This window comes from Muscardinus avellanarius, assembly GCF_963383645.1.
Source record: "Muscardinus avellanarius genome assembly, chromosome: 1".
NCBI classification, from domain to species: domain Eukaryota; kingdom Metazoa; phylum Chordata; class Mammalia; order Rodentia; family Gliridae; genus Muscardinus; species Muscardinus avellanarius.
This window is the reverse complement of record NC_137786.1, coordinates 192,652,672-192,678,609: the sequence shown is the minus strand read 5'-3', so window position 1 is coordinate 192,678,609 and position 25,938 is coordinate 192,652,672. Positions and strand designations below refer to the sequence as shown.

Here is a 25,938-nt window from a genome sequence, read left to right as displayed (position 1 = left end):
GTCAGCTCACAGGTTAAAGGTATCATGGGTGGGCTTTGCCGATGGGTGGGCTGTGGACGTGGGGAGAGGCATCAGGGTGAGTCCACGTGGTGGGAGGAGGAGCAGGTTGGTGGCACAGAGCAGGAGGTGGTGGAAGCCAGGAGTTCCATTTTGAGTGTAAAAGTTGGAGATGTCCTTTAGACCTTTAGTTAGAGAGGTGACTCAGAGGGCTGGCAGCCCTGGACTGATGAGGTCACTTAGAGAGACAGTATAGATGGAGAGGAGACCCAGGACCAGAGCCTTGAGAGGAGAGGAAGAGGAGAAGAGCAAATGAGACAGGAGAATCAGGAGGAGACCAGCCTGATTCCTATGCCTGGGCCAAATGTTCTAAGCCAGTGGGTGAGATGAGAGGCCCAGAGTGATGGCCTCATGGTGTATAGTTACCCCTAGACTCATCAAATTGTGTATATTGAATGTGCACAGCTTTTCACATGTTGATCATAACTCAATAAAGTGGCTTAAAAAAACCAAAGATAAAACCAGGTGTGTGCCTATATTTCCGGTGTTTGGGAGGCTGAGACAGAAGGATCACAGGTTCAAGACCAGAAACATAGTGAGGCTCTCAGCAATCTAGTGAGACCATGTTTCAAAATAAAAAGGGCTGGGGATGTAGCTCAGTGGTAGAGGACCCCTGGGTTCAACCCCCAGTACCAAAAGAAGGAAGTAGAGAAAGGCAGGAAGAAGGGAAGGGAAGAAAAGGAGAGAAGAGAAAAGATAAAGAGTCAAAGAAACCCAGTGTTTAAACCCAGTACTGGCAGGGATGCATATACTGTGAAGAAGTATAGCCATCCTGCCATTATTTATGGAGAGCCCTCATTGCCAGCTGCTGAGGATATAGAATCCATATCCATTTTTTCTTTCTTTTTTTTTTTTTTTTTTTTTTTGCGGGTCTGGGGATGGAACCCGGGGACATTTGACTTCTGAGCTCCAGCCCCTGCCCTATTTTTTATTCTTTATTTTGAAACAGTGTCTCACTGAGTTGCAAAGAGCCTCACTAAGTAGCTGAGGCTGTCCGCGAACCACAATCCTCCGTTCTCAGCCTCCCAAATGCTGGGATTACAAGTGTGCGCCACCATGCCCGGCTCATATCCATTTATTCTTACTTGGTTTTATTCAACAAACACATAGGACTTACCACCTTCCAAGCACCGTTCATAATTATTAGCTCATTGAGTTAGTAATAAAAACAATCTATAACCTTTCATGGAAAGATTAAAGGGGCCTTTTTTGCCCATTTTATAGATGAGAGAATTGAGGTTTGAGTAATGGTGGCATTGTTACTGCAAGTTCAGACTTCAAGAGCAGTGCATCTCTGGGTTTCTTTTCCAGTACCTTTTACAGTCTGCTGAGTGAGGATGTGTGTGTGTGTGTGTGTGTGTGTGTGTGTGTGTGTGTGTGTGTTCAGAGGATGGAGAAGGGCTGTTTCTGAGTCTCCTTGGAGACATTTGTGGGACATTTGTTCCTCTGTTACTAGGATCGCCTTTTATCACTTAGATTCACATTTAAAGAGCTGTCCGCATCTACCGGATCCTCAGGAGCCTCAGGGAAGGGGCTTGCTGGTCCTGCCCTCCCCACTCATGGGTTGTGAAAGATGGAGGGGGGAGAGAAAAGAAAGAGAGAGATACAACTTGGCAAAGTCCATAGCAGAGGTGAAGACAAGTGCTGAAGTTTGAGGTGCATCTGAAGGGAGAAGGAAGAGTCTTAGAGAAGGAAGCCCTCAGGTGCTACCGCTACTAACCACTACCTACAGCTAAGGCTTTGCACCAGCCAAGGCGCAGCAGGAAGCGGCCCCTCATCCCAAGGGGAAACCAAAGAGAGCTTTGAGAAGGGAGTGTGGAATGGTCAGGGATACATGAACAGACAAGGCCTGGCACCTGCAGGGGCACATGGAGGAGGGCAGGGCTGCAGAGGGAGGCGCAGGTGGCGCCACCTCAGGCAGAGGAAGCCCAAGTTGGTGCACAGACTGCAGCCAAGACTAAGAACCTCAATTCCTCTCCCACGCCGCCGTCTCCCGCTTGTGACCCCCTGGCTGAACATACCTGGAAGGCAGGCATGGGAGCCCAGGCGAAAGCCCCTGGACAAAGAGCTGGGTGGAGGAGACAGAAAGAGAAAATGAAGCAGTGCGCATTTTAGAGGCTGTCCCAAGTGCTCGAGGCGCGCCGTCCACGTGATCCTCACGGCAGCCCAGGGAGGGCGCATGGAGTGGAGCCCCGTGCATTATTTACCCTGTTCTTGCTCTTTCTCCATCTGGCGAGGTGCACATTGAAGCGTTGAATTTGCATGGGTCCAGTGTTCCTTGGTTCCCTGTCAGCCAGGACCACTCCCCATGGGGTAGTAGAGGGGATGAGGGCGAAAGGACCCCAAAGCTGAACCCAGGTCTCACCTCCAATGCCCGAGGCAAACGGCCTGGGTGTGGTAAGATAGTGGTGTCCTCCCGCCCCACCCGGACTCATAACACAGTCCCCGCTGGGCGTCAGCCAGGGAAAAACGCTAATGCTGGGTGGAGAGGGGGTGATGGTGTGAAAGGGACCCCCAGTAGTCATTTGCAGATGGCGAGCTCCTGTTGGGTTTCTGTGCCCTGCATCAAGAGGGATCCAGGAAAAGGAAAAGCTCTCTAAATCTAGTTGGAAAGAGAAGACTGGTGTCTTGAATGAAGTAGGTGTTCAATAAAAAGTGCAAACAGAAGAGTTCTAAATGATACGTGGATGCCCCATGAGGGACTGAAAAACACAGAGGTTTTGGAGCCTGATCCTCTGTTACCTAGTCTGCAGCAGGATAATAAATACACCTGTGAAGGTTGTTAGGAGACTAAAGATAACACACATGAGGTTCCTCCAATATGACAGATGTTCAGTGAGCAGAGTGTGGCCCAAATGAGCAAACAAGCAGACAAGAGGAGCCACAGGCTGAGGCCGGCGGCTTGGACCTGCCCCCAGGAGAAGGCATGGGTCACAGGGGAGGAGGGAAGAGAGTCCATCTTGTGTGGGTCTGGAACCTGCTTTTCTGCAAGGAGCTGGAAAACAAGCCGAGGGGAGGTGGCCTCTAGGAGGTTACTGTGGCAGAGGCTGGAGGTGGGTGGCCCAGGACTGGTCCACGAGGGTGGAAGGCAGCTTCTAGACCTGAGCCAGTGGCGTCTGTTCATCATTCAGCAGCAGCACTGAGCGTGTGGGCATGTGTGCATGGTGCAGTGTTGGGAACCACATAGAAGCAAAGATCATGGATGGAGAGGAGGGATGAGCACCAAAGACCTACTGTGTGCCGGTACCTAGTATGTGCCGGAGAATGGGACAAAGTGCGCCAGAGCAGGGACTTGGGAAGCTGATCCTTGGACTGGTGTCAGGTGGAATTCCGGGAAGAGAGGACACTAGGTAATTTTTAAAAGTATGGTTTGAGTATGGTGGCACTGTTACTGCAAGTTCAGACTTCAAGAGGAGTACATCTCTGGGTTTCTTTTCCAGTACCTTTTACAGCCTGCTGAGTGAGAGGTGTGTGTGTGTGTGTGTGTGTGTGTGTGTGTGTGTGTGTGTGTGTTCAGAGGATGGAGAAGGGCTGTTTCTGAGTCTCCCTGGAGACATTTGTGAGACATTTGTTCCTCTGTTACTAGGATTGCCTTTTGATTTATCACTTAGATTCACATTTAAAGAGCTGTCTGCATCTACCAGATCTACTCTCCAGCTGCTTGGTATATAGACGATTTTCTTTTAATTGGACATGGAGTGGGAAGGGCATTCCTACGGAGGCTGGGGTGGTTTCAGAGTGCTAGGGGAGGAGTTTGCTCCACTGCAGCCTGAGTCTCACAGGGGATGTGGAGAAGACCTTGCAGAGGTGGGGAAGGGGCAGACTGGAACAGGGTCTGTGCTGAGCTGTGTACAGGGAGATCTGGGGACCCTGAGGCTGAATGGCTGAGCTCACAAGGAAACTGCTAGGATGTGATTCTGGAGTGGGGCCTCTGGTTGCCATGTCAACGTTGGGGGACTGCTCACAAGGGCCAGGAGCCTGGGGTCCTTGGAAACCGGCTCTTTTCTACAAAGACCATCTCCAAGGGAACTATGATTGTCCTAGAGAAGACAGAGAAAAAGAACCACAGATTCTAAAACTGCAAATTCCATTACTTATCTACCTCAGCTTTCTGCCCACTCTATAAAGAATGCTGTCTATGGAGGACAGTTCCACTTAAACCTCAGGATACAGCAAGATGCAAAGACAGAGGGGAGGGAACTGTAGTTTTAAGGCCTCAGCCAATGAGGGCTCCCCTCTCAGGTCCTTCGTCTCATGCCCCACTCACAGCTAGAATCACGCCAGGAGCCCTGTGCCAGGGGTATTGTCACTCCAAACAGAGCAGGTGGGATTTTTATGCTGCTGCACCATTTGCAGTTTCAAAATGTCGTGTGTGTTTTTTTTGGGGGGGTACTGGGGTTCCTGGAAGCTCTTCTACCTCTGGGCTACACTCCCAGACCTATTTTTACATTTTTATTTGGAAACAGGGTCTCCTAAGCCAGCGTGCGTGGCTGGCTTCGAACCTGCGCGATCCTCCTGTCTCTGCCTCCCAAGCGCGGGGATTACAAGTGTGCACCACCACGCCCGGCTCAAAATGTCATTTAAAAGATGTTTTGTTTTGCCCATTATGAACCAAACCAAAAAGTGTGTGTGTGTGTGTGTGTGTGTGTGTGTGTGTGTGTGTGTGTGTGTTTAACAGTAAAGAGGAGAGAGGTAAGAATTAGGAATCTTAAAAGCAAAGGGTTGGAGTTTGGGCCTTGAGGGGCTTTGGGAGTTGTTTCATCTCCAGAGGCTCAAGTCACAATAGATACAGTGTCACAGCAAGAGCACAGGCTTTGGAGTGAGACCTCGGTTCAAATCTTAGCTCTGCTTAGTAGTTATGGGCCTTGGGTGCATTTATTTTTCTGATCCTTTCTGCAAAATGGTGTGAGAACAGGGGCTTAGTGAGCAAATGGAATAAAGCCTCTGGAACCTGTCTGGTGCCTTCAGAGGGACTCCTGGGGGCTCTGCAAAGGTCCTTTCCCATCCCTGGTTTCTGTGGCTCCTCCCACCTGCATTGTGTGGGCACACCAGGAGGCAGGGGGCAAACCCATTCAGTAGTTCTTGAGCACTAACACAGGGTAAGCCTCTCTTTCTAGTGAAAGAGACAGACAAAACAATTTCAAAGCAAACTTCAAATTACAAGTGTAATTAATGGAATGAAATGGAATTGAAATACCCCTGGGGGTGGGTTCTGTTTAGGTAGGTAGACAGGAAAGACCTCTGGGAACAAGGCCAGTCACGCAGGGAAGAGGGAGGTAGAGGCACAGCATATGCCAGGGCTCTGGGGCCGGAGAGGGTCTGGCCTGGAGAGAAACTGAAAGGGGGCCACACAGCCTGGGTGGCAGGTAGAGCTTGGCCAAGTCAGGGTAAAGGGTCTGGATTGTGCTTAAAGTGTGAGAAGCCATTACACAAGCAAGTGGCATGATCAAGTTTATCAAGCTATCTCTGGTCCTGGTCTGAGCAGAGTTTGGATTTTTCTCTGCTCAGAATCCTCCACCATAGCCCAATGTGGGCAGCCCATATCTGTATGAGCCCTCTCACACAGGGTGGGGCAGAACCCAGGCTGTGTCCTCGTAGAGATGGGCTATGGAAGCACCACTCGAGTGGTGGGCTGGGCCAGAGTCCATTCTGCCACCCTAGGTGTAGTACCACCCACAGTGGCTGGGATCCCCTTGTAGTGAGTGAGAGAGGGAGCAGGGTGCCACTTCAGTGGCAGCTGACGCCCACCCTCCCTGCGCATCCCTGGAGGGCAGCCTCCTAGGTGAATCTCATCTTTAGTAAAATGCTCAGACTGAGTTTAGAGGCAAGATTAAGCTTGTAATCCTAGCATTCGGGAGGCGGAGACTGGAGAATCACGGTTCACAGACAGCCTCAGCTACTTAGTGAGGCCCTCTACAACTCAGTGAGACCCTGTTTCAAAATAAAAATACAAAATAGGGCAGGGGATGTAGCTTAGAGGTCAAATGCCCCTGGATTCCTTCCCCAGACCCCCCCCCACACACACACACACAAGAAAAAACATCCGGGGCCAGTGAGGCTGGGATCAGAGCCTGCCATGAGGCAAGGTCAGTGCTGGGGCCTCTGAAGCCAGGATTGGAGCCTGCTGAAGGGTTAGGCCGGTGCCGGGGTCAGCAAGGTCGGGATCGGAGCCTGCCGTGAGGCAAGGCCAGTGCTGGGGCCTCCGAGGCCGAGATCGGAGCCTGCCGAGGGGTTAGGCTGGTGCCAGGGCCAGCAAAGCCGGGATCGGAGCCTACCATGAGGCAAGGCTGGTGCTGGGGCCTCTGAGGCCAGGATCAGAGCCAGCCGAGGGGTTAGGCCGGTGCAGGGGCCAGCAAGGCCAGAATTGGGGCCTCCCATGAGGCAAGGCCGGTGCTGGAGCCAGCGAGGTCTGGATCAGTCCTCTGGGTGGCCAGGCCACTACTGGGGCCATCAAGAGTGGGATCGGAACTTGCAACGTGGCATGCACAGAGAAATAGCACAGAAAATAAAAACCAGATGCTTCCCCTAATTAGCAATAACTAGGAGGAAAGGGGTAACAGGAGGAGTTTGAGTTATAGAAAGGCCTCTATAGCAAAGCAATTAAGGTGACCAATCAGAGGGTATGGGATAGGGGAGGATGGAACCTCTTTAAAACTCAGGAGGCACATAAACAAATGTATCAAAGTTAATCTCCAATCAAGCATGAGATCAAGGGAGGGGGAGGGAATGAGATGGGGATTGGATGAGGGCTAATTGGATGATGTGTGCTTGTATATCCTCTCAAGTCTTGTATTCCAATGTGATGTATGATTACAATGCACCAACAAAAATAAATTAAAAAATAAAATAAATTTTAAAAAAGAAAAAAGACTAGGAATCTGCATTCCTTGCTCAAGTAAGAAATCCCAAGGGCTACTGGGACAGACAGATTGTCCCCAGTCTTCTGGACCCCCCTAAGATATCCACAGAAAGAGGCAAGGCTGCTGCAGCCCAGCTCTAAGAACCAGGCACGGGAGCACGCTGCCCCCAACAGCAGCCTCTCACTGTGAAGGGCTGAGGCCACGCTCCTGGGGCTGGAGTCTGGAGGAGGGAGGGTCCCAGGGACCCCTCCAGCTTCTACCTTGCCCTGTTACTCAGTCCTGTACCAAAGAGAGAGCCAAGGATACCATGTGTAGATTCAAGTGAGCTATTCTAAAGAGGGAATTTGGGGCTCTTGGATCAGCAGCTCCCTTGGGATTGAGGTGCTACTGAAAAAGCTCCTGAACCTGACCTTGGAGTCCCAGCCATTGACGTCAGCGAAGTTGAAATGATGTAACCTGACCGTCCCCCTGGGGTGTCACTCAGGGGCCTGGGGAGGGGAAAGGAGTGGCCAGGAGGCTGGCTAGTGGACAGAAGTCAGGGCCAACCCAGCTTAGGCCAGGACAGGACAGGGCAGCGTTCCTCTGGCGTGGGCTTCCGGCAGGTGGGATGTGCTATTTGAGCGAGTGGCCCAAATCCTTTCTGAAAGCATTTATTCGGCACTACAGCCACCATCAGGTAAGACAGTGGGCTTCTCCCAGACACAGGTGACATGGCCGCCGGTGACCAGCAGCACCATCAGGGTGTGTCTCTGTCACATGGGTTCACATGTGCACACATGTGTGTGCATGTCCCTGTGTCTGCACGTGTCACCCCACCTTAGGACAGGGTTCAGTCTGGTCACATCTGGATGTGCAGAGGTTTTCCTCTGGCCAGTGGGACCCTCTGCATGGGTATGACATAGTGGGGTACTTTGTGCTGCTGGAGAGGTCCCCAGGGGTGGCATCTCCTCCCTGGGGTCTGTTATGGGCATGGGGGCCTGGACCTGTAATTCTGCCCTTGCATTTTCCAGGTGGATTTTCTGATTGAAAATGATGCAGAGAAAGACTATCTCTATGATGTGCTACGGATGTACCACCAGTAAGTGTGCTGAGTCCAGCTCCAGAGGAGCACCCCACAGGGAGCCCTGGAATGGGTTGTTCTGAGATAGAGGATCTCAGGGAAATGAAATGGACACACCATTCACTCATTTCAGTACTACACAATGCCTCGTGCTTGGCTCTGTGCCAGGGGCCAGGGGTCCACTTGGAAGCAAGACAGATTGGTTCCTGCCCTTGGGATTGTTTACAGTCTGATGGGGGAGGGTGTAATGTAGCCAGGGAGATTCTACAGAGTATAATTGTTGGATCAGAACAAGAAATGACAGCTGCCCCTGGCCAATGAGTCAGATGTGACACACTTTGCTTTTGACTCATTCAGCGCACATGTATAGGCTCCTCCCACTTTCTGGGCACCATGCAGAATGAGGAAGATACACTTTCTTTCCTTAAGTAACTTGTGGCCTGGTGGGAGGAGATGGGCAGGCATTATAAGTGACAATAAAATAACGGCTACGCAGAAATGTAAAGCATTTGTTTTCAACTGCAGGCAAAAGCAAGAATGGTAAAGAAAAAAGAAAAAAAAAGAGGCAGAGAGGTGCCAGGAAGGCTTGAGCTAGGCTGTGAAGAATAAGGAGGGTTTTGATGGTGGGACACGAGGGAAGGGAAGGGCATTACAGGATAAGGGCTCAGCCTTAGCGCAGTTACCGAGCCATGGAAGCACTGGATGTGGGTGGGAAATGATAGGTAACCCAGGGGGTAGAACTCAGAGTACAGAGACAGCATGCAGAGAGATACTCAGGGAGGACCTGCAGAGAGGGTGGATTCTGTCTTTGGGGCTGTAGGGAGCTGTTGAAGGCTTTTGAGAAGGGGTTTGGTTTACATTTAGAAGCTAATTAGATGAGAGTGAGCAAGCCCACAGGAGGCTCGAGACGCTGAGTCTGAATTGGTGTGAGGCTTGTGAGGGATATTGTGAAGGTGGAATTTCTAGAACTTCTGGGGAATGAAACTGATCGAATTATGTTATGCGCATGTGCAGATGTCACAGCGAAACCCACTATCATGTATAATTATAATGTACCAATAAAACCAAAATTAAATTTAAAAAAGAATTTCTAGAGCTCAGTAGCAGATCAGACTGGGAGATAAGGATATGAGGGAGGAAGTCCCCATCTCACACAGAGCTCTCCTGGACTTAGCTGGGCATGGTGGCACATGCTTGTAATCCCAGTACTTAAGAGGCTGAGACAGGAGGATCACAGGTTCGAGGCCAGCTTCAGCAGCTTAGTGAGGGCCCTGAAACTTAGTGAGACCCTGTTTCAAAATAAATAATAAAGTATAGGGCTAGGGGTGTAGCTTGGAGGTAGAATGCCCCTGGGTTCAATCCCTAGTACCACAGGGGAAAAGAAAAAAAGATCCTGGACTTCAGAACTAGAGCTGAGTTTGAAATCCTAGCTTATTTCATCTGCAAAATGGGTCAACAGTCCCTAACTCACTGATTTCCTTGTAATACTTATGTAAGAGAAACCAGCTCTTCTGAGGCCCCTGGCCAGGGTTAGGGGATATGGGCTTTTCAGAAGAGTCCTCAATCCCTAGGCCTAGGCTTGGGGGGCCCAGGGAGGGCAGAGGTGAGGCTCCAGGTGCTCCCTGTGTCTCTGTAGGACCATGGACGTGGCTGTGCTCGTGGGAGACCTGAAGCTGGTCATCAATGAGCCCAGTCGCCTGCCGCTATTTGATGCCATCCGACCACTGATCCCGCTGAAGCACCAGGTGGAATATGACCAGCTGACCCCACGGCGCTCCAGGTACGGAGGGAGGGAAGGAGCCATCTGCCTGCACGCAGGGAGTGGGAGAGGTCACCCTGCGGCCGATGGAATTCCTTGCTAGTGGCGCTGGTCATCAGGCCTGAGCTGGCTGTCACCACCCCCATCTCTGCAGGAAGCTGAAAGAGGTGCGCCTCGACCGGCTTCACCCCGAAGGCCTCGGGCTCAGCGTGCGTGGCGGCCTCGAGTTCGGCTGTGGGCTCTTCATCTCCCACCTTATCAAAGGCGGTCAGGCCGACAGCGTCGGGCTCCAAGTAAGTGAGTGGAGTCTGGAGAAGGGGCCGTAGGGCCTCAGGTTTCCCACCTTCCCCTCATTTTTAGGGCCGTGTGGCCTGACACAGTCACCCACTTTCCTGAGCCCTGGGAGAGGAAGAGGCTCCTATGCGCTGACAGGTGTTTGTGGGCCTGTAGAAATCAGGCCATGGGCAGTGTGTTTTCTTGAGTCAAGCTGGGAACCTGGCCACTGCAGCCCCCACCCCCCTTCTTCCTAAAGGAAGAACACCTGTAGCTTGGTACCGGTCACCTTTTAGCAGAAGGGAAGAAGAAGGCTCAGTGCGGTGTCATGTTTAAGAGCACAGACTCTGAGGCTTTGCTGTTCCCTGAGCTCTGTGACTTTCTTGGAATGGCTGAACCCCAGGCCTCAGTTTCCTTACCTGTAAAGTGAGACGGTGATGAAACCATCTACTTCATTAGTTTGTATAAGGATCAGATGGATTAATATAAGAAATTTCTCACGGCCCTGCCTAGTGAGGTGGTACTATGTGTTTGTGTTTTCGTTTTTGGATTTGTTTGTGTTTGTTTTTGCAGTACCGGGGATTCAACCCAGGGACATTCTACCTCTGAGCTAACCCCTCAATCCTATTTTTTATTCTTTATTTTGAACATGGTCTCACTAAGTTGCAGAGGGCCTCTCAAGTTGCTGAGGCCGGCTGCAAACCTGCAATCCTCCTGTCTCAGCCTCCCAAGTACTGGGATTACAAGTGTAAGCCACCATACCCGGCTGGTGCTATGTGTTTGATGAGCAAGTAGCTGGGAAAACTGAGTGAATGGTGGGGGTCAACAAGCTCCTGACCAGTCTCACTGTGGGTCTTAGATGTGTCATCCCCATGTTACAGAATGAATAGCGACTCGGAGCCAGGATTAGAACCTGGGACTCCCGATGCTATCTCAGGGGTCTGTCTTCAGCCCCTGGGCTGCCTCTCTTCTGGGGTCTGGCACCTTTGAGCAGAGGGAGCAGACCTCCAGGTCTCACTGTTCCAAAGGCCCAGGAGCCGTATTTTGTCTGTCTAGGTGAAGGTGGCCCCTCCGGGGTCCCCCAGAACTTCCAGTCTTTGTTATCAACATCCCAACCCCGGCGCCAGGCCAGGGGCTTCAGGGGGCTCCAGAAAGCACTAATGGGACAGGTCACCAAGGCCTGGAGGTGGAAAGAGGGAGCTGACAGACGTCGCTTTGTTCTAAATCCCTGTCTCAGGGCTCACTGGCGGCGTCTGAAATTTCAGCCCCTTCATTATTCCTTTCTTCCATGGCACATTTTCCAGCCCAGAAACACAGTCAGAGAAAAGAACATAATGAGCTTTCCGCTTGGCGCCGGCTGAGGCCCTCTTTTGTGCAGGGTGAGCTCTCCTCCTGGGACGAGTGTGTCTCAGTGGTGCCCATGGTTAGGACATGAAGGCCTTTTAATACACTCAGTTTTACCTTCCCAGCTGTTTTTCGGGCTTGTGAATTCTCCATCCCTTTTTGGGCTCAGGACTCATCACTCCTTTGTCCCCCTGGTCCTCAGATCCCCATATCATCATGGGCCTCACACAAAGGCCCTTTTGCAGGCTTCCCTGCACAGCCAGAGGGAGAGGGAAGTTGATCCTGCAACCGGAGCCAGGGCCTGTGTGGGAATCATGGTTCTGACCAGGGTCCTGGGCAAATTCCCTTTAGGAACGAGACAGGGAGCCTCACTCAGAGTGTGGGGGAAATGCCTGCATCTGTTGGCCTTCCTGAGTCATGTTTCTGGGGAGCGCTCCTGCCCAAGGGAGCTGGGAGAAAATTCTGGAAGGCAGGGAAGGGGCAGGTTCAGACAGCCTGGCTGGGCTGAACACCCATTGGCAATTTGGCCTGTGGGGTTAGGTCTCCATGGGGGCTCAGACCTCCAAAAGGACCTGGTCCTGGGGCTCCTCTGTCCATCTGCTCATGCCCCATGCTGGATACTTTTGATTTTTTTTTCAAAGGTATTCTGTCTTAACCTAAGTCCTCTGTCCTGTGCAGGGCAGCCTGCCTTGTAAAACTTGCTGTGCATTCTACTAGAAAATGATTCTTTGCGCTTTTGTTGTTCCAACTGTAAAATGGACAGAGCAATCCCTGCCCTCCTGTGGGACTTGAGGTCTCTGACAGGTGGCAGGGATCCATAGCGGGCAAGATGTAGGCAATCACAGCCAGGCCTGGCTGTGCGCCCTTCCTCTGCTTCCAGACGCCCACGAGACAAGGCTTGTTATCTCTCAGGGAGACCTGACCTCAGATCCCAGCATCTCCCTTGGCTTGCTGGGTGGCCTTGAGCAGGTCATTTCACCCCTCTGAGACTCCATTTCCTCTGATTCACAGAGGCAAATCCCTGCCCTCAGGGTTGTGAAAAGTAGGAATGAGGAGTTAGTCCAGATATTCTCCCTGAGTTCCTTTGTGTCTCAGAAACTTAGCTCTTGATCAAGCCTCTCCTTGTTGTAGCTTTCTGAGTCCCTTGCCACTTTTGAGAGGACACTGAGAAGACTGGGGTCTGTGTCCTGGAGAGGCACAGAGGCATCCCTGGCAGCCGTGAGAGGTGACTCCGTAGGAGTGTTGAAAGATGGGAGTCACCTGCAGGACCCTTCAGAGTTTATGTGCCGCCCAGCGCCCACAGAGCCCAGCTTGCATCCCCCATGCACAACAGCAGGTCTCAGGAGGGCTCATCATGTGTGGCTTGAGTTAGGCCCCAGCTGACCAGCCCTGGCCTCCAACTAGAAAAGGGTACCCAACATCCAGGTCTGTTATGTCATCCTGCCTGTGTGACCTTGGACAGAACATCAGCTCCCTTGGCCTCAATTTCACCTGGTGTCAGGGGGTTATCCACCTCTATGATTAATCAGTGATGGGCTAGGGGACTGGCCCTAGGGCCCAAATGCCTAGAGGAAGCAGCTGCTGTGCCTAGCACAGGCAGTCTCTGCATCTAGGGCTGGCCCTGCAGGCCCCACCTCCCTATCTACTTAGCCCTATGAGGGATCTGAGCAGAGTATTTGGGGCCCTGACTGATGATAATGACAGCAACCATATATTGAGCACTTGCCGTGTGTGTGCACCACTTGGCTCCACAAGCATGAGTTTAATTCTCCACAATACCTCCATTTTACAGACAAGGGAAACTGAGGACCACAGAGTTCAGTGGACTTTCCCCAGCTCATAAACTCATAAGAATAAAAACAGAGATTTGAACCCAGGGCATCAGATGTCAAAGCCCTGTGATCATAAACTGTTCTTTGCCTGCTCCAGGACAGACGTTTCAAGGTCAGGGTCATCGCAGGGTCAAAATGTTCATCAAGTTTCCATAGAATGGAAAAAAGAGATCTTGTGTTCATGCTGGTGATGTGGGCTTCAGTCAGGAGTCATCGGTCCCCACCTTGACTCAGTTTCAATGTCATAGTTGTTAACAGAGTTGCCTGTTTCTCCAGAGCAGGATGGGACAAATACCAGGCAGGGCCACTTGAAACCAGGTAAAGGTTCACCTTTGCTTAGAGTACAAGACCTGGTGGTGTCCCAGTGAGATGAAGGGGCAGCAGAGTGAGGGGACAGTCTCTGCTTACCCCACCACTGTGCCCCACACCCCCATATTGTTTTCCTCACCTGTAGAATGGGACAAAGGACTGCTTGGAAGCACTAGGTGCTTCCTTGGGCTGGTGGGGGATGGGTTGGTTGTGACAAGGTACTAACTAGGGCCCATGTTCAGGTTTCTTTGGGGGACAGCATGGAGCCAGGGCCAGGAGCTTTCATGCTGGGCTGGCCCTGCTGCCTGGTCCTCCTTCCACCTGGTGATCATTAACCCCCTCTGGCCCAGGTAGGAGATGAGATCGTCCGCATCAATGGATACTCCATCTCCTCCTGCACCCACGAGGAGGTCATCAACCTCATCCGCACCAAGAAGACCGTGTCCATCAAAGTGAGACGTGAGTGAAGCCAGGGGATGGTGGGGCTCGGTGATGGTGAGCTGGGTGTGCAATGGGGTGCCCAGCTCCTGGGAGGAGAGGAAAGGCTGGGGAGCCGTCCTAAGCCCAGTGCCTTTCTCCCACAGACATCGGCCTGATTCCTGTGAAGAGGTGAGCAGGACCCCGCTCTGTTGTAGTCTCTCCTCTGTGGGCCCAGGGTCCTGGAGTCAGCCCTGGGACCTGGCCCCCCTGCCCTTCAGGCCAACAGAGGTGGAGGCCGAGGGTATGGCAGCTCTGAACTTGGGTCCTGGTTCCTCAAACATCTCTCACTAACAACCCCCTGTTCTGTGTCCCCTTTTCACCAGCTCTCCCGATGAGCCCCTTAAATGGCAGTATGTGGATCAGTTTGTGTCGGAGTCTGGGGTAAGGGCAAGGGCCGCCTATGATGGGCCTTGGGCCGGGTGGTCTCTGGGAGGGGCAGCTGCTCCTAAGAGGGGGATTGATCTAGGGAGTGTCCTTGGGGACTTCACTGGGCGTCCAGGACACCTGGATGTTCCTGTGGGTGGTGGGCCCTCAGCTGGCCAGGCTGGTGCAGGCCCACATCCCCAGGGACAGAGTGGCCACCTGGCATGTGCGAATCCAGTAGCACTTTGTCCTGAAGGTCTCACTAGCTCAAGAGCCCACTTGCATGCATGTGGACACCCAGAAACCCTGCCTCTGTCCCTTCTCCAGGGTGGTCAGGGCAGCCTGGGCTCCCCTGGGAGTCGGACACACAAGGAGAAGAAGGTCTTCATCAGCCTGGTGGGCTCGCGGGGCCTTGGCTGCAGGTAGGTGCAGGCCCGTCCTGGGGCTCAGTGATGGTGTGTAGACCCCAGCAGGCCCTCACACCTCTTCCCCACTGCTGCTTCTGAGGACACGTGTCCCCAGTGTTGTGACTTGTCCACGAGTGATCACGCTTCTTGGTGACTGATTTACCTCTGAACCTCCAGCTGCCCTGAACAACCAAAGGGACAGCTCTAACAGGTTCCATCTACGGATGAGGAGATTGAGGCCCAGAGGCAAAGCCGCGTTCCTTGGGTGGGCCCTGGTGTCACTGCAAAGGGACCCTGTCCAATTGGGCATCACTGTCACAGCACCCTTGTCACTAATTACTTGTGGGATTTTTTAAGAGGTAGCCATGGGATTCCAAACAGGCATTGGGCCACAAGAGGAGTTCTGTCCCGTGTTGTAGCCACTCAGTTGCCAGTTCTGGCCCTGCCCTGCCATGTATGAACTCTGAAACCTTGGGCCAGAAACAAAAACACTCGGAGCCTTGGCTTTTCCCTCTATAAATCAGGAATAATACCCATATAGGGTTGTTGTAAAGGAAGGAAAGTATAAAGCTTAGTGCCTAGGAGATCATAGGCAGTTGGCAAATATTAGCTATTATTATTTAAGTTATTATATTCCCATTCATTTATATTTAATAAACACGTTTTTGTGGGTCTGGGGATGGAACCCAGGGGCACTTGACCTCCGAGATATACCCCCTGCCCTATTTTTTATTCTTTATTTTGAAACAGGGTCTCACTAAGTTGCAGAGAGCCTCACTAAGCAGCTGAGGCTGTCCATGAACCGCCATCCTCTGATCTCAGCCTCCCGAATTCTGGGATCACAAGCGTGTGCCACCATGCCTGGCTTTAATAAACACATTTAAAAGTAATAAAACAAGCCAGGCATGGTGGTGCACGCTTGTAATCCCCATGCTTGAGAGGTGGAAACAGGAGGATTACTCAGGTTCGAAGCCAACCACGCTGACTTAAGAGATCCTGTTTCCAAATAAAAATATAAAAAATAGGTCTGGGAGTGTATCCCGGAGGTAGAAGGGCCTCTAGGAACCCCAGTACCACCAAAAATTTTAAAAATGATAAAAGTAATAAAACATCTTTCCTTTCTGGAAGATGACAGCAATACAGAAGCCAAATGCATACATGGTTTATAATATAGGGCAACAAGGACTCTAGGGACCTATATCCTGGGTAGGTCTCCTATCTGTGCCATCTCTAATCTGTTAGTAGGTGACCACATGGAGTTCTGTTCTGCAAAGGATTCTAGGCTGTATCTAGTTTGGTGGAAAGAGTGCTGTGATCAATTAGTGATGTCTGCTACAGATCTAGGTGGGGAGAAGAGTAAGAGTGCTGTCCTTGCTATAGATGCTTTGGAAAACACTAAAAAGGGACCAACTATCTTAATTTTGGGATAGAATACAGGCTTTGTTTAAAATCTTGCAGAAGGGTTAGTGTTTGAATCATAAAGGGATGGACAGGAAAGTTCTGGGAAGAGAAGTAACAGCACATGTGGTATATTGGGTGAGGAGTGGGTAGGAAGAATCACAAGTAGTTTTCTGTGGCGGTTGCCCGGGGAAACAGTGGACCTCAGGCCAGAAGGGAGACAGAGATGGAGGGACTTGGGTCCTGAGCTCATAAGTGACTTCTATCCTGAACACTGGGCACTAGGCAGATGGTGACAGGCAGGATGTGGAAAATTAGCAAATGATGCAGGGGTCAATCCAGGAGGGTAGACCTGACCCACATCGCCCCCAACACACAGCATTTCCAGCGGTCCCATCCAGAAACCCGGCATCTTCATCAGCAACGTGAAGCCTGGCTCCCTGTCTGCAGAGGTGGGGTTGGAGGTGAGTAGCCTGGGCTGGCCCCATGGTGGCAGGGACAACCTATGCCACAGTGATGGGCCCGCACCTTCCAACAGAGCCTGCGCTCAGCTACCACCGGCTAATGATTCCGATCCACACCCCAGTGGGAGGCGCCACAGAGGGCTGACATGTGACCCCTCTACAATCTCTCCATCTCTGGTAGTCACTAATCCTGAGCTTGGGATTGTAGTAATAATCAGACTTGACGTTCTATGTTTACTTGCAATGAACAATTGGTCTAAGCCCTTTATGCTTTATAAGAACCCTTTGAGGAATAGGTACTATCAATATCCCCATTTTACCTGTGAGGAAACTGAGATTCAGGAAAAGCCTGCGACGTTTCCAAAATCATATGCTGGAATGTGAGGCTGGGATTCCAACCTAGGTCTGATACCAGAGCTGGAACTCTTAGCCTCTCCTTTGGACAAGTTACTTCAGGTCTCTGTGCTTTAGTGTCCTCGCCTTTAAAATGGGGATACTAGCCGGGCGTGATGGACACGCTGGTAATCCCAGCATTCAGGAGGCTGAGACCGGAGGATCACGGTTCACAGACAGCCTCAGCTACTTAGCGAGGCCCTTTGCAATTCACTGAGACCCTGTTTCAAAATAAAGAATAAAAAATAGGGCTAGGGGTATATCTTGGAGGTAGAATGCCCCTGGGTTCCATCCCCAGAACCACAATAAATAAATAAATAAATAAATAAATAAATAAATAAATAAAATGGGGATACTAGAGCCTTCCTTTAGGGTTGTATGTGTTCAGCTAATAAATGGTAAAACAGTGCTAGGCACATAGTAAATGGTCAATGAATATTAGCTACTATAACTATTATAATGACAATTTAACACAGCTTCTACTATCTGAGGAGCCCAAAGACTCTGTGTCTGTGAGCTGGGATTTGTAAAGCCAATGGTATAATTTAGCCAAAGAAATTAACCTCTAGTGGTGTAATGTTTGGTAGCCAATAAGACAGCTATGGAGTAGAGAAGTGCCAGGGTGAGCTGGAGGCCCCCTGGGCTTCAGGCAGAGCTTTCCAACTGCTCTGCTCACTGGGAAGAACTGACATACAGCCACTTAAAGACCCAAGGTCTAGGCCTGGCTCCCCAGAGGAGCCCTTTCCACAGGTGAATGAACGTGAGGTTAACACAAACACGCTAATCCTTCTCCATTTCTCCACCAGACAGGGGACCAGATTGTCGAAGTCAATGGCATCGACTTCTCCAACCTGGACCACAAGGAGGTGAGCTGTAAGGGTCTTCATCTGCTGGCCTGCATCACCTCCCCACCCCCCTCTCACCCTCACCACTGTGGTGTCTGAGACCTGTGCTGTCTGCCGGCGCTGCTCTGTCCTATGGTCCAGCCCCAGCTGACTGCCCCCTGTCCCCACAGGCCGTGAACGTTCTGAAGAGCAGCCGTAGCCTGACCATCTCCATCGTAGCTGGAGCTGTAAGTTCAGAATGCGATGGTGGGTCCCATAACCCCTGACCTCCAATCCAGCCCCTATGACCCCTGACCTCTGCCATACCTTCCCAGGAAGGGACAGGGGGTCTCCCCTGAGACTCTGACAAAGAGGCAAAGGGCTTTTACCCGGCATGGCATTTGGGCCAGGGACCACTGGAGTCACACTTCTGACACTAAGGGGCATAGCCCTAAAAAGACAGCCCGTGTCCTGTCTCCCAAGGCTGTGTAAGCGGATGTGCGGGTTCCCCAAGGTGCTGAGCAAAGGGTCTCCTCATTCCCCGTGAGGGCCGAGAGCTGTTCATGACGGACCGGGAGCGGCTGGCGGAGGTGCGGCAACGTGAGCTGCAGCGGCAGGAGCTCCTGATGCAGAAGCGACTGGCCATGGAGTCCAACAAGATCCTCCAGGAGCAGCAGGAGATGGAGCGCCAGTGAGTGGCAGCCAGGGGCCCTGGCCCTGCCCACCCTTCCCCCAGGCCTGTCCTCATGCCAAATGGGTTCAGCTGTAGTCAGAGTATCCATCCTCTGCCTTGGACCACCTGGCTTCTCCCTCCTTGCTAAGGAGACCATCCTCTGCCTTGGACCACCTGGCTTCTCCCTCCTTGCTAAGGAGAGCCCCTGATTTCCAGTCCATGGAAGATGAGGCTCCTACCAGCAACCGACATGTAGAGATCCACCAAGTGTCTGGTGCTTACTAGAGCTTTGCTTATGTTACTTAACTTAATCCCCACAGTAGCCCTTCAAGATAGATGATTTTCACTCATTTTATGGTCGAAGAGGCTGAGGCTCAGGTGAAGACACTTGTGTCCAAAGTCACACGTGGTCCATTTGGCTTAAGAACCTGGCAGTCCCAACTAGGCCACTCACTTGTGATACCCACCCCCAACCAACACCAGGTGGTTGAAATGATGAACTGACCAATTCATAAATCAAAAACTACTGACAAAATTCAAATGCAGATAGTCTTGACACTTAATAACTATCTAGAAGAGGAAGGAGAGAGGATGTCCCTACCTCCCAAACAATTAGTCTAGAGAGTCATACTTGCTAGCAGTCTCTGCTTTGCCCAGGGTCTGGCTGGGCCCTCTATATCCAGGCCCTGCCTGTCACCAATCACTTCCTCTTAGAGTTTGAAGAGAGCATGTGGAGTTCAGCCCTCATGTGAAGCTGCCACCCACTTCAGTGCCACAGAATCTCTACCCAGCTATACCAGGTAGAACCACCCAGAAGCACAGGGCTCAGAGTCTGTTGGGCACCTTCCCTGGCAACCAAAGTTGGTGCAGGCATCCTTGGAAGGGAGTCTGAGGAAACATTTAAAACTTCTCAAATCAGGGACTAGTTACAAAGATGCATTAACTTCTCTTGCATGAACTCAAAACATGGCATCTGCATTTATTTTAGAAGGAGAAAGGAGATTGCCCAGAAGGCAGCAGAGGAAAATGAAAGATACCGAAAGGAGATGGAACAGTGAGTACCTCGGATCCATGTGTGCCTGCACACGTGTGTCTGTGAGTGGATGCCAGTGTGCTTTCAGGTGTGTGGGCAGCCAGAGGCCACCTCTCGCCCCAGCTTGCCTGGCCCTCTTATCCTCTGGTAGACCGTACTGTATGTCTAGCCATTCTACACTCCTAGGAGAACCCACCAGTCAGGGTAACTAGAACAGAGTGTTATATAATTGCCAAGGAGGTGTCCACACTCAGGGGCTGTCTACACACCACCCTGGAGCTTTGGAGCCCCTCTCAGGGTTGTTGGAGCTCTCAGGTAGGCAAGAGGTGGACCTGCAGAGGTTCTGCTTCCAATCAAAGGCATGGGGTCTCATTTCAGGATTGTGGAGGAAGAAGAAAAGTTTAAGAAGCAATGGGAAGAAGACTGGGGATCAAAGGAACAGCTCCTCTCACCTAAAACCATCACAGCCGAGGTGCACCCAGTACCCCTTCGCAAGCCAAAGTGTATGTACCATGTGCTAGGGCAAAGGGTGTCCCTCTAGGGCCCAGGGCTAAGGGACTAAACAGAAATGCATGTTCTCTCTGTTCACTGCCACTGCCTCAGGTCAACGGCCCCTGGCTTGCTCTCAGCTACATTTCCTTCATTAGGGGTACAGCCACATGTCAGGGACATCCTCCTGAGCCTGGGGGGGGGCTTCCACTTTCCTCATCCAGAGGCCTGCTCCACACACCAGCTCACAGGCTCTCCCCCTACAACACAACTGCACACAGGCTACTGGGGTGCTGCCGATAGAACAGAGAGCTGAGCAAAAGTGGGACAGTGCCCCCTTCCTGTCTGGTTCTGATCTGGGACTGGGGAGATGTCAGCAGCAAGAAAGAAAGGGAGGAAGGAGTTCTGGTGGCCCCGGATTGATGGGCAACTGAGACAGGAGCTTGCCTGAAGCACCCCATCACCAACTTCATTGACACAGGTGGCTGTCTGGCCACTCTAGGGAAGGAGGCAGGGAGGCAGTCTCAGTCTGGGCCTCCACAGTTACTCCCCTATCTCCAGGGGAGACTTTGGGAACCTCTGGTGGGGGTGAATCTGGATCCAAGAGCTAGGGTTCCCTGTCTCTGCCAAGTGGCAGCCACATGGGGTGCTGTGATGGGCCCTAGGTAGCTCTATCCCAACTTTGGATCATACCTGAGCTCTCGAGGTACATCAGCTTACCCACGTAGCCACTCACTCGGACCACAGCAGAGGGGCAGGACATTTGGGTGGTTCCATTTCACCCTTCCCCGGGGGCAGGCCGCTCTCAGCACATTCCTTCCTGGCAGCAGAGCACAGTGTCATCTCATGGTCCTCCCAGAGGGTCAAGGCGTGCTCTCGTGGCCTCCCCTATGGCATTCGGAATTAGCAGCAGATGTGGCCCAAACTAAATTCCTGGTGAAAAATGCATGTTTTATAAGGGCAGTTAATTTGCTCTTATGAGTGAAATAGGAGCTTCAGAAGGGGAGAGATCGATTTTAATTGCTTCTCGTGAAAGTAACCCAAGTCTATTTAGTACCTTCCTAGGAATTGGGTCTTGGCTTCACAGCAAGCATACCCTCTCGGGAACTATGGAAAATAAGAACAGTGTCACTAGCTAGCTGTTTATTTGGTGCTTTTTAACCAAATCAAGTTTGTTGAATAAAAAGAACAAGAATTTTGCCTTTGCTCAAGATACATGTACTCTAAGGCAGGGTCTCAAAGATACATGTACTCTAAGGCAGGATTGATGGCCCGAGTCTGCCAGCCTGCCTGGGGTGGCTGCCACAGCCATCCATCTTCATGTGCTCCACGATTTAATCCTAACCTGCAGGTAAGTGAGAAAAGAGAGCAGGGTTTCTGGTGCAGCTCAGTTCCTGCCTCTCCCCATTATGGGCTGGAATGGTCAGGGCGTTGGGCCAGCAGGACCTCACTGGCTAGCCTGCTCCTCCAAAACCAACAACCAACCCTGGGACCCACTAGCCAGCAGGTTGTACCTATGCCTGCATAGGGTGGACCCCGCATTTTTTAACAAACAGGGACAAGTATGGAGCATCTCTAGCCTTGAACATGAAGCTCCTCAGTCTAGGGACGTGGTAGGGACTAACTGTTCCCCACCACCACCAGCTGCTCTAGGAGGTTCTGAAAATTCTTCAGCCCACCTACCCATGGTAAACCAGCAGCAGCCCAACATTCTGCCGAACCCTCAGAGCTGGGATGAGCTTTCACAGAGGTCCCTAAATAATTCAGGGCAGCAGTGCAGGGGTGGAGGGGTGGTGACTTTATTAAGAATTCCACAGCTACAAGGGGCCTCGGGAGAGGAGGAGGTTTAAAAGAAGAGACCTCCAGTCTTTTTTCCTAAAGGACCCCTTAATTCATCTCCTCACCCCACAATAGACCCATGTTTTGAAAATTGAGGGGTTTTTTTTTTTTCCCACCAAACTATGAAGGCATCCTTTGTGTTTCTATTATTTTATTAAGCAGTCCTCTTGTTGGCAATGGAGCCAAATGGCATCAGTGTCCATTGTTGAATAAGTGTAATTGGAGCCAAAGACCAAGAAACTCAACATATGGCCTTTTCACAAGACCATGGGCAAGGAAAGCTTTTAAAATATTAAAAAGCAGCCAGGCGTGGTGGCGCACGCTTGTAATCCCCGCGCTTGGGAGGCGGAGACAGGAGGATCGCACAGGTTCGAAGCCAGCCTTGCTGGCTTAAGAGACCCTGTTTCCAAATAAAATATAAAAAAAGGTCTGGGAGTGTAGCACAGAGGTAGAAGGGTTCCATCCCCAGTACCACAAAAAAATATATTAAAAAGCAGCTTGTTAGCAGGCTCCTGCACTACCTTCTAGGGTCCCAGGGATGCCAGAAAACAGGTTAAAAATAAATAGAATGGATAATTTCCTATTCTGTCCACATGATGTCAAAATTCCTGCTTTTCTGACTGTGTATGCCCCACCCTACTTCTCAGGACACCCAACCACCACCTGCTGCCCACACAGTGCAGCCATCTCCCTGGGGGACCCAAGGCCCCAAGGCAAAGCTGGTGGGAAAAGGCAGAGGATCAATTCTCCCAGGGCAAGCCCATGCCCTCAGCGAGTGACATTCCAGATGCCCCATCTTCATCACCTTTAACCCCATGCCAGCAGATCTCGCTGCTGTCAAATCAGAGGCCACTATTATAGTTTTGCCATTTTGAAGATAGAGAAACTAAAGCCACAGAGGTCGAAAGCACTGCATGCACCTTCCAGAGCTGGATGCCTTTGCTGTGGTCTCCTGAGCACTGCCCTGCCCCTACTTCCTCAGCTCTCCTGGAGGAAGCCGGTCACAGGTCCCCAGACTCCTGGGAAGCCCCTCTGGCTGCTCAGCCTCTTCAGTCCTCCAGGTTCACCGTTGCCTCCTCTGTTCCCCTGGTAGATGGTCAGGGAGTGGAGACCAAGCTCGAACCCACAGACGACCTGGATGCAGGTGCAGAAGAGCAGGGAGAGCAGGTGCGCGCCCCGCTTCGCTTCCTGGTCTGGCTGCCCTGCTTGCCCTGCCTGCCATTCCTGAAGCAGCATAGACACCCGGCTCCTGGGGGCTGGCTCAGGGTGGGTCCACTGGAGTTAAGGACAGGATTCATGGCTAGGCTGATACATCAGCGAGTTTGCGCGAATATGACAAAACCACTGGCTCAAATACTTGAATACTGCCCAAGCCAAGTCTGCCTCTGCTGCCCTGGCCTCTCCCTGGAGACTCCCTATGGCCAGATCTAGTACTAAGGAGGTAATGACTGGTCCTGCAGGGCTTTCTGCAGCCTATCCCAACACCATATGCCTTTACTCCTGCCCCAGATAACTCAGGTTGGGGTATTGGCCTGTTGTGCTGTTGGGGAAGGAAGGGGGGGGGTGACCCTGCTTATCACACCTGGGTGGAGGATATACTTCTTTGGGGACATACCTCCTGCCCATTGCAGCCCGAGCTGGCTTCACAGGACTGACCCTGCTATGGCCTCTCTTGTGATGCTGAAGGTGGAGGACTTGACCTGCACTGAGAAACAAGACAGTTCTGTTCTGTGTGACAGCACTTCTAGGCAGAGACCCAGGCTCTCTTTTGTTTCAAGCCATCTCTTGGATGGAGAGGCCAGGAGGTGTCTGTTTGGAAAGGGCTTTTTCTCTGTCAACGGGGCTTTGTTTGGAGCCTGTCTTTGTGACTTGGAAAAGCTCATCCTTCCACAGGGAGTTTAGTTGCTGATTTTCTGGCACTGACTTCTGAAGCCAGTGTCCAGGGAGAGGCATTTGAGTGGCCCAGGGCCTGGGAATCAGGGCTTCTCTCAGGTGGTCTGGGGCCTGCCTTGCCCCTGATGAGGCCAGGGAAGTGGAGCCAGACTGAGGGTGTGGTTTTGCTGGTAGATCTGCTTTTCATCTCCCAAAGCCACGTGTTCCCTGGCAACACAGCTTCCTCTACTGACCATGGTTGCCCTGGCTCAGCTGAACTGTGTCTCACTGTTTCATTCTGTGTTCTTATAGCCTTTGGGTGGTTTTACCGTTACGATGGCAAATTCCCAACCATCCGGAAGGTAGGACAGGACTGTGTGCTGCTGGATTTGTGCTGGGTTTGCTGTGGGTTTTTGTTTGTTTGTTCATTTGTTGGGGTTTTTGTTTGCATATTTAACTTTTTTTTTTTTGCCTTCTCCAAACATTTCTTTTCCTGTCAACTCTGAACACTGCTATCTGACATGGTCATTTGAACCTGTTCACTGACCTCCTAGGGGAGGGAGGCAGGAAATCTTGGCATGAGGACCTGCTTAAGGACCCTCGGGCTCTGCCTGGGTTCTCACCAGTTTCGATGAACACAGGGCAAAGGCAGGATGTGTCTCCTTGTTCTGTCAAGTAGAACCAGAGGTCATGATCAGGAGCCTGAGGTCAGACAGAGTGAAATACCAAGGCAGGCGTACCCAGAGCAGGTCATGACACCTACTATATCACATGCAGACTGGCTGTCAACGCTGGGCATTTGCCACCTCAGGTTGTGACGGGAAGCCACGCCAATCCCAGTTCTCTCCTGAACTATCTCTACATGTGCCCAGGAGTATGTCTTTTTCCAATCTCTGGGGCCTTTAATTTTCTGTTTAAATTTTATTACAACATCTCCAGGCCCCATAAAACTCTCTTGTCTTTTGTCTTTCTAAATCACTTTGACATATGATTATGAAAATGCCACTGTTAATATCTGCAGATTGGACAGTTTAGAGTTTGGTATTTGGAAATCAGACTATCACCATAAATCTGAGTGAGCTAAATTGGTTGTTTACACTCAGCCAGCTCTTTCTGGCAATAAGTCAGTCCCCCAGAAGCTAAGCACTGGCTGCTGGTTGATTTTGATGATCCCTGACTTCCCCCTGCCTATAACATGGGAATAGCATGTTTCCAGATGTGCCTAGAAGATCTACCCTCTTTCTCCAGCACATTCCCATTAAAACAACATACCAGAATATTATTCCTGAGATGGGTGAATGTCTTCATCTAGGAGCACAGATTGTGATTTATACAGCAATAAATAAACTTAGAACAGAACTCCTTGGGTATTTTGTCCCATACCATTATGGTCTCAGAGAAAACTTAATATCAAAAAACTATCCTTTACCTGGGAGGCTGAGACAAGATACTCTCAGGGTCAAGGTCAGCCTCATCAACTTAGCAAGACCCTGTTTCAAAATAAAAAAAAATTAAAAGGGCCAAGGGAATATCTCAGAGGTAGAGTGCCCCTGGGTTCAATTTCCAGTACAAAAACAAAAAAGACTATACATTTTACAGCCTGACTCCATGGCTTAGGGTATCTCATTGAGTTAGATTTCTAATTCTTCTCTACATACTGTTTTTATTAGAACTCAGATAGAGAGGGAGAAGCACATACATATGCAAACATGCATGGGATTTTATTGGAAAAAAGATAGATGGAATTTTTTCCAGGCACTAATAACTATGCAAATGTGAAAGAACTAGAACCTGCTACACACCCATCGCAAGCCACGCCACTTCAGAGCTGCCACTGGCAAAGAGACAGAGCTGGTTTCCCCTTATTTATTATTTCCATCATTCAGAAACAGCTGGTATTTGGGTTTTCATTTTAATTTCCAAAAGAAAGAACAATTGCTCCTAGGTAGAAGCAAAAGCACATCACTCCACCTGCCTCTCCTCTCAGACTGGACTGAAAGGAATATTTGCCATGGATTTAGCTGACAACTAAAAGGATGACATATTTCATGTGCCTCATGTGGGCTAAAAAGAAATCCATCGGCATTTCATCTAGAGCACGGGAGATACTCTTTCAGCAGCTCAAACACTTAATCCTCACATAATACAAAGGGTACCCATGGCCACGGTCATCAATGCACAACATCCTTATTAGAAAGGTGAAAGGTTC

The 25,938-nt window shown here is 51.0% G+C and overlaps 1 protein-coding gene across 4 annotated transcripts in view; it reads left to right on the top strand.

The window, feature by feature from the left end:
* Positions 1-25,938, top strand: part of USH1C (USH1 protein network component harmonin) — a gene marked incomplete at both ends in the record, with an annotated part of 47,512 nt that overhangs the window by 3,554 nt on the left and 18,020 nt on the right. For 2 of the 4 annotated variants that reach the window (XM_080719831.1, XM_080719829.1), the window contains 14 exons: positions 7,928-7,995; positions 9,614-9,757; positions 9,891-10,029; positions 13,845-13,953; positions 14,079-14,103; positions 14,298-14,355; positions 14,665-14,759; positions 16,522-16,606; positions 17,806-17,865; positions 18,015-18,071; positions 18,372-18,514; positions 19,485-19,550; positions 19,908-20,032; positions 22,951-23,024. In XM_080719831.1, coding sequence (XP_080575957.1) covers positions 7,928-7,995; positions 9,614-9,757; positions 9,891-10,029; positions 13,845-13,953; positions 14,079-14,103; positions 14,298-14,355; positions 14,665-14,759; positions 16,522-16,606; positions 17,806-17,865; positions 18,015-18,071; positions 18,372-18,514; positions 19,485-19,550; positions 19,908-20,032; positions 22,951-23,024 — 1,248 coding nt within the window. Of the gene's footprint in view, positions 1-7,927; positions 7,996-9,613; positions 9,758-9,890; positions 10,030-13,844; positions 13,954-14,078; positions 14,104-14,297; positions 14,356-14,664; positions 14,760-16,521; positions 16,607-17,805; positions 17,866-18,014; positions 18,072-18,371; positions 18,515-19,484; positions 19,551-19,907; positions 20,044-22,950; positions 23,025-25,938 lie in introns of all 4 variants that reach the window. The other 2 variants (XM_080719830.1, XM_080719832.1) reach the window with 2 other exon arrangements.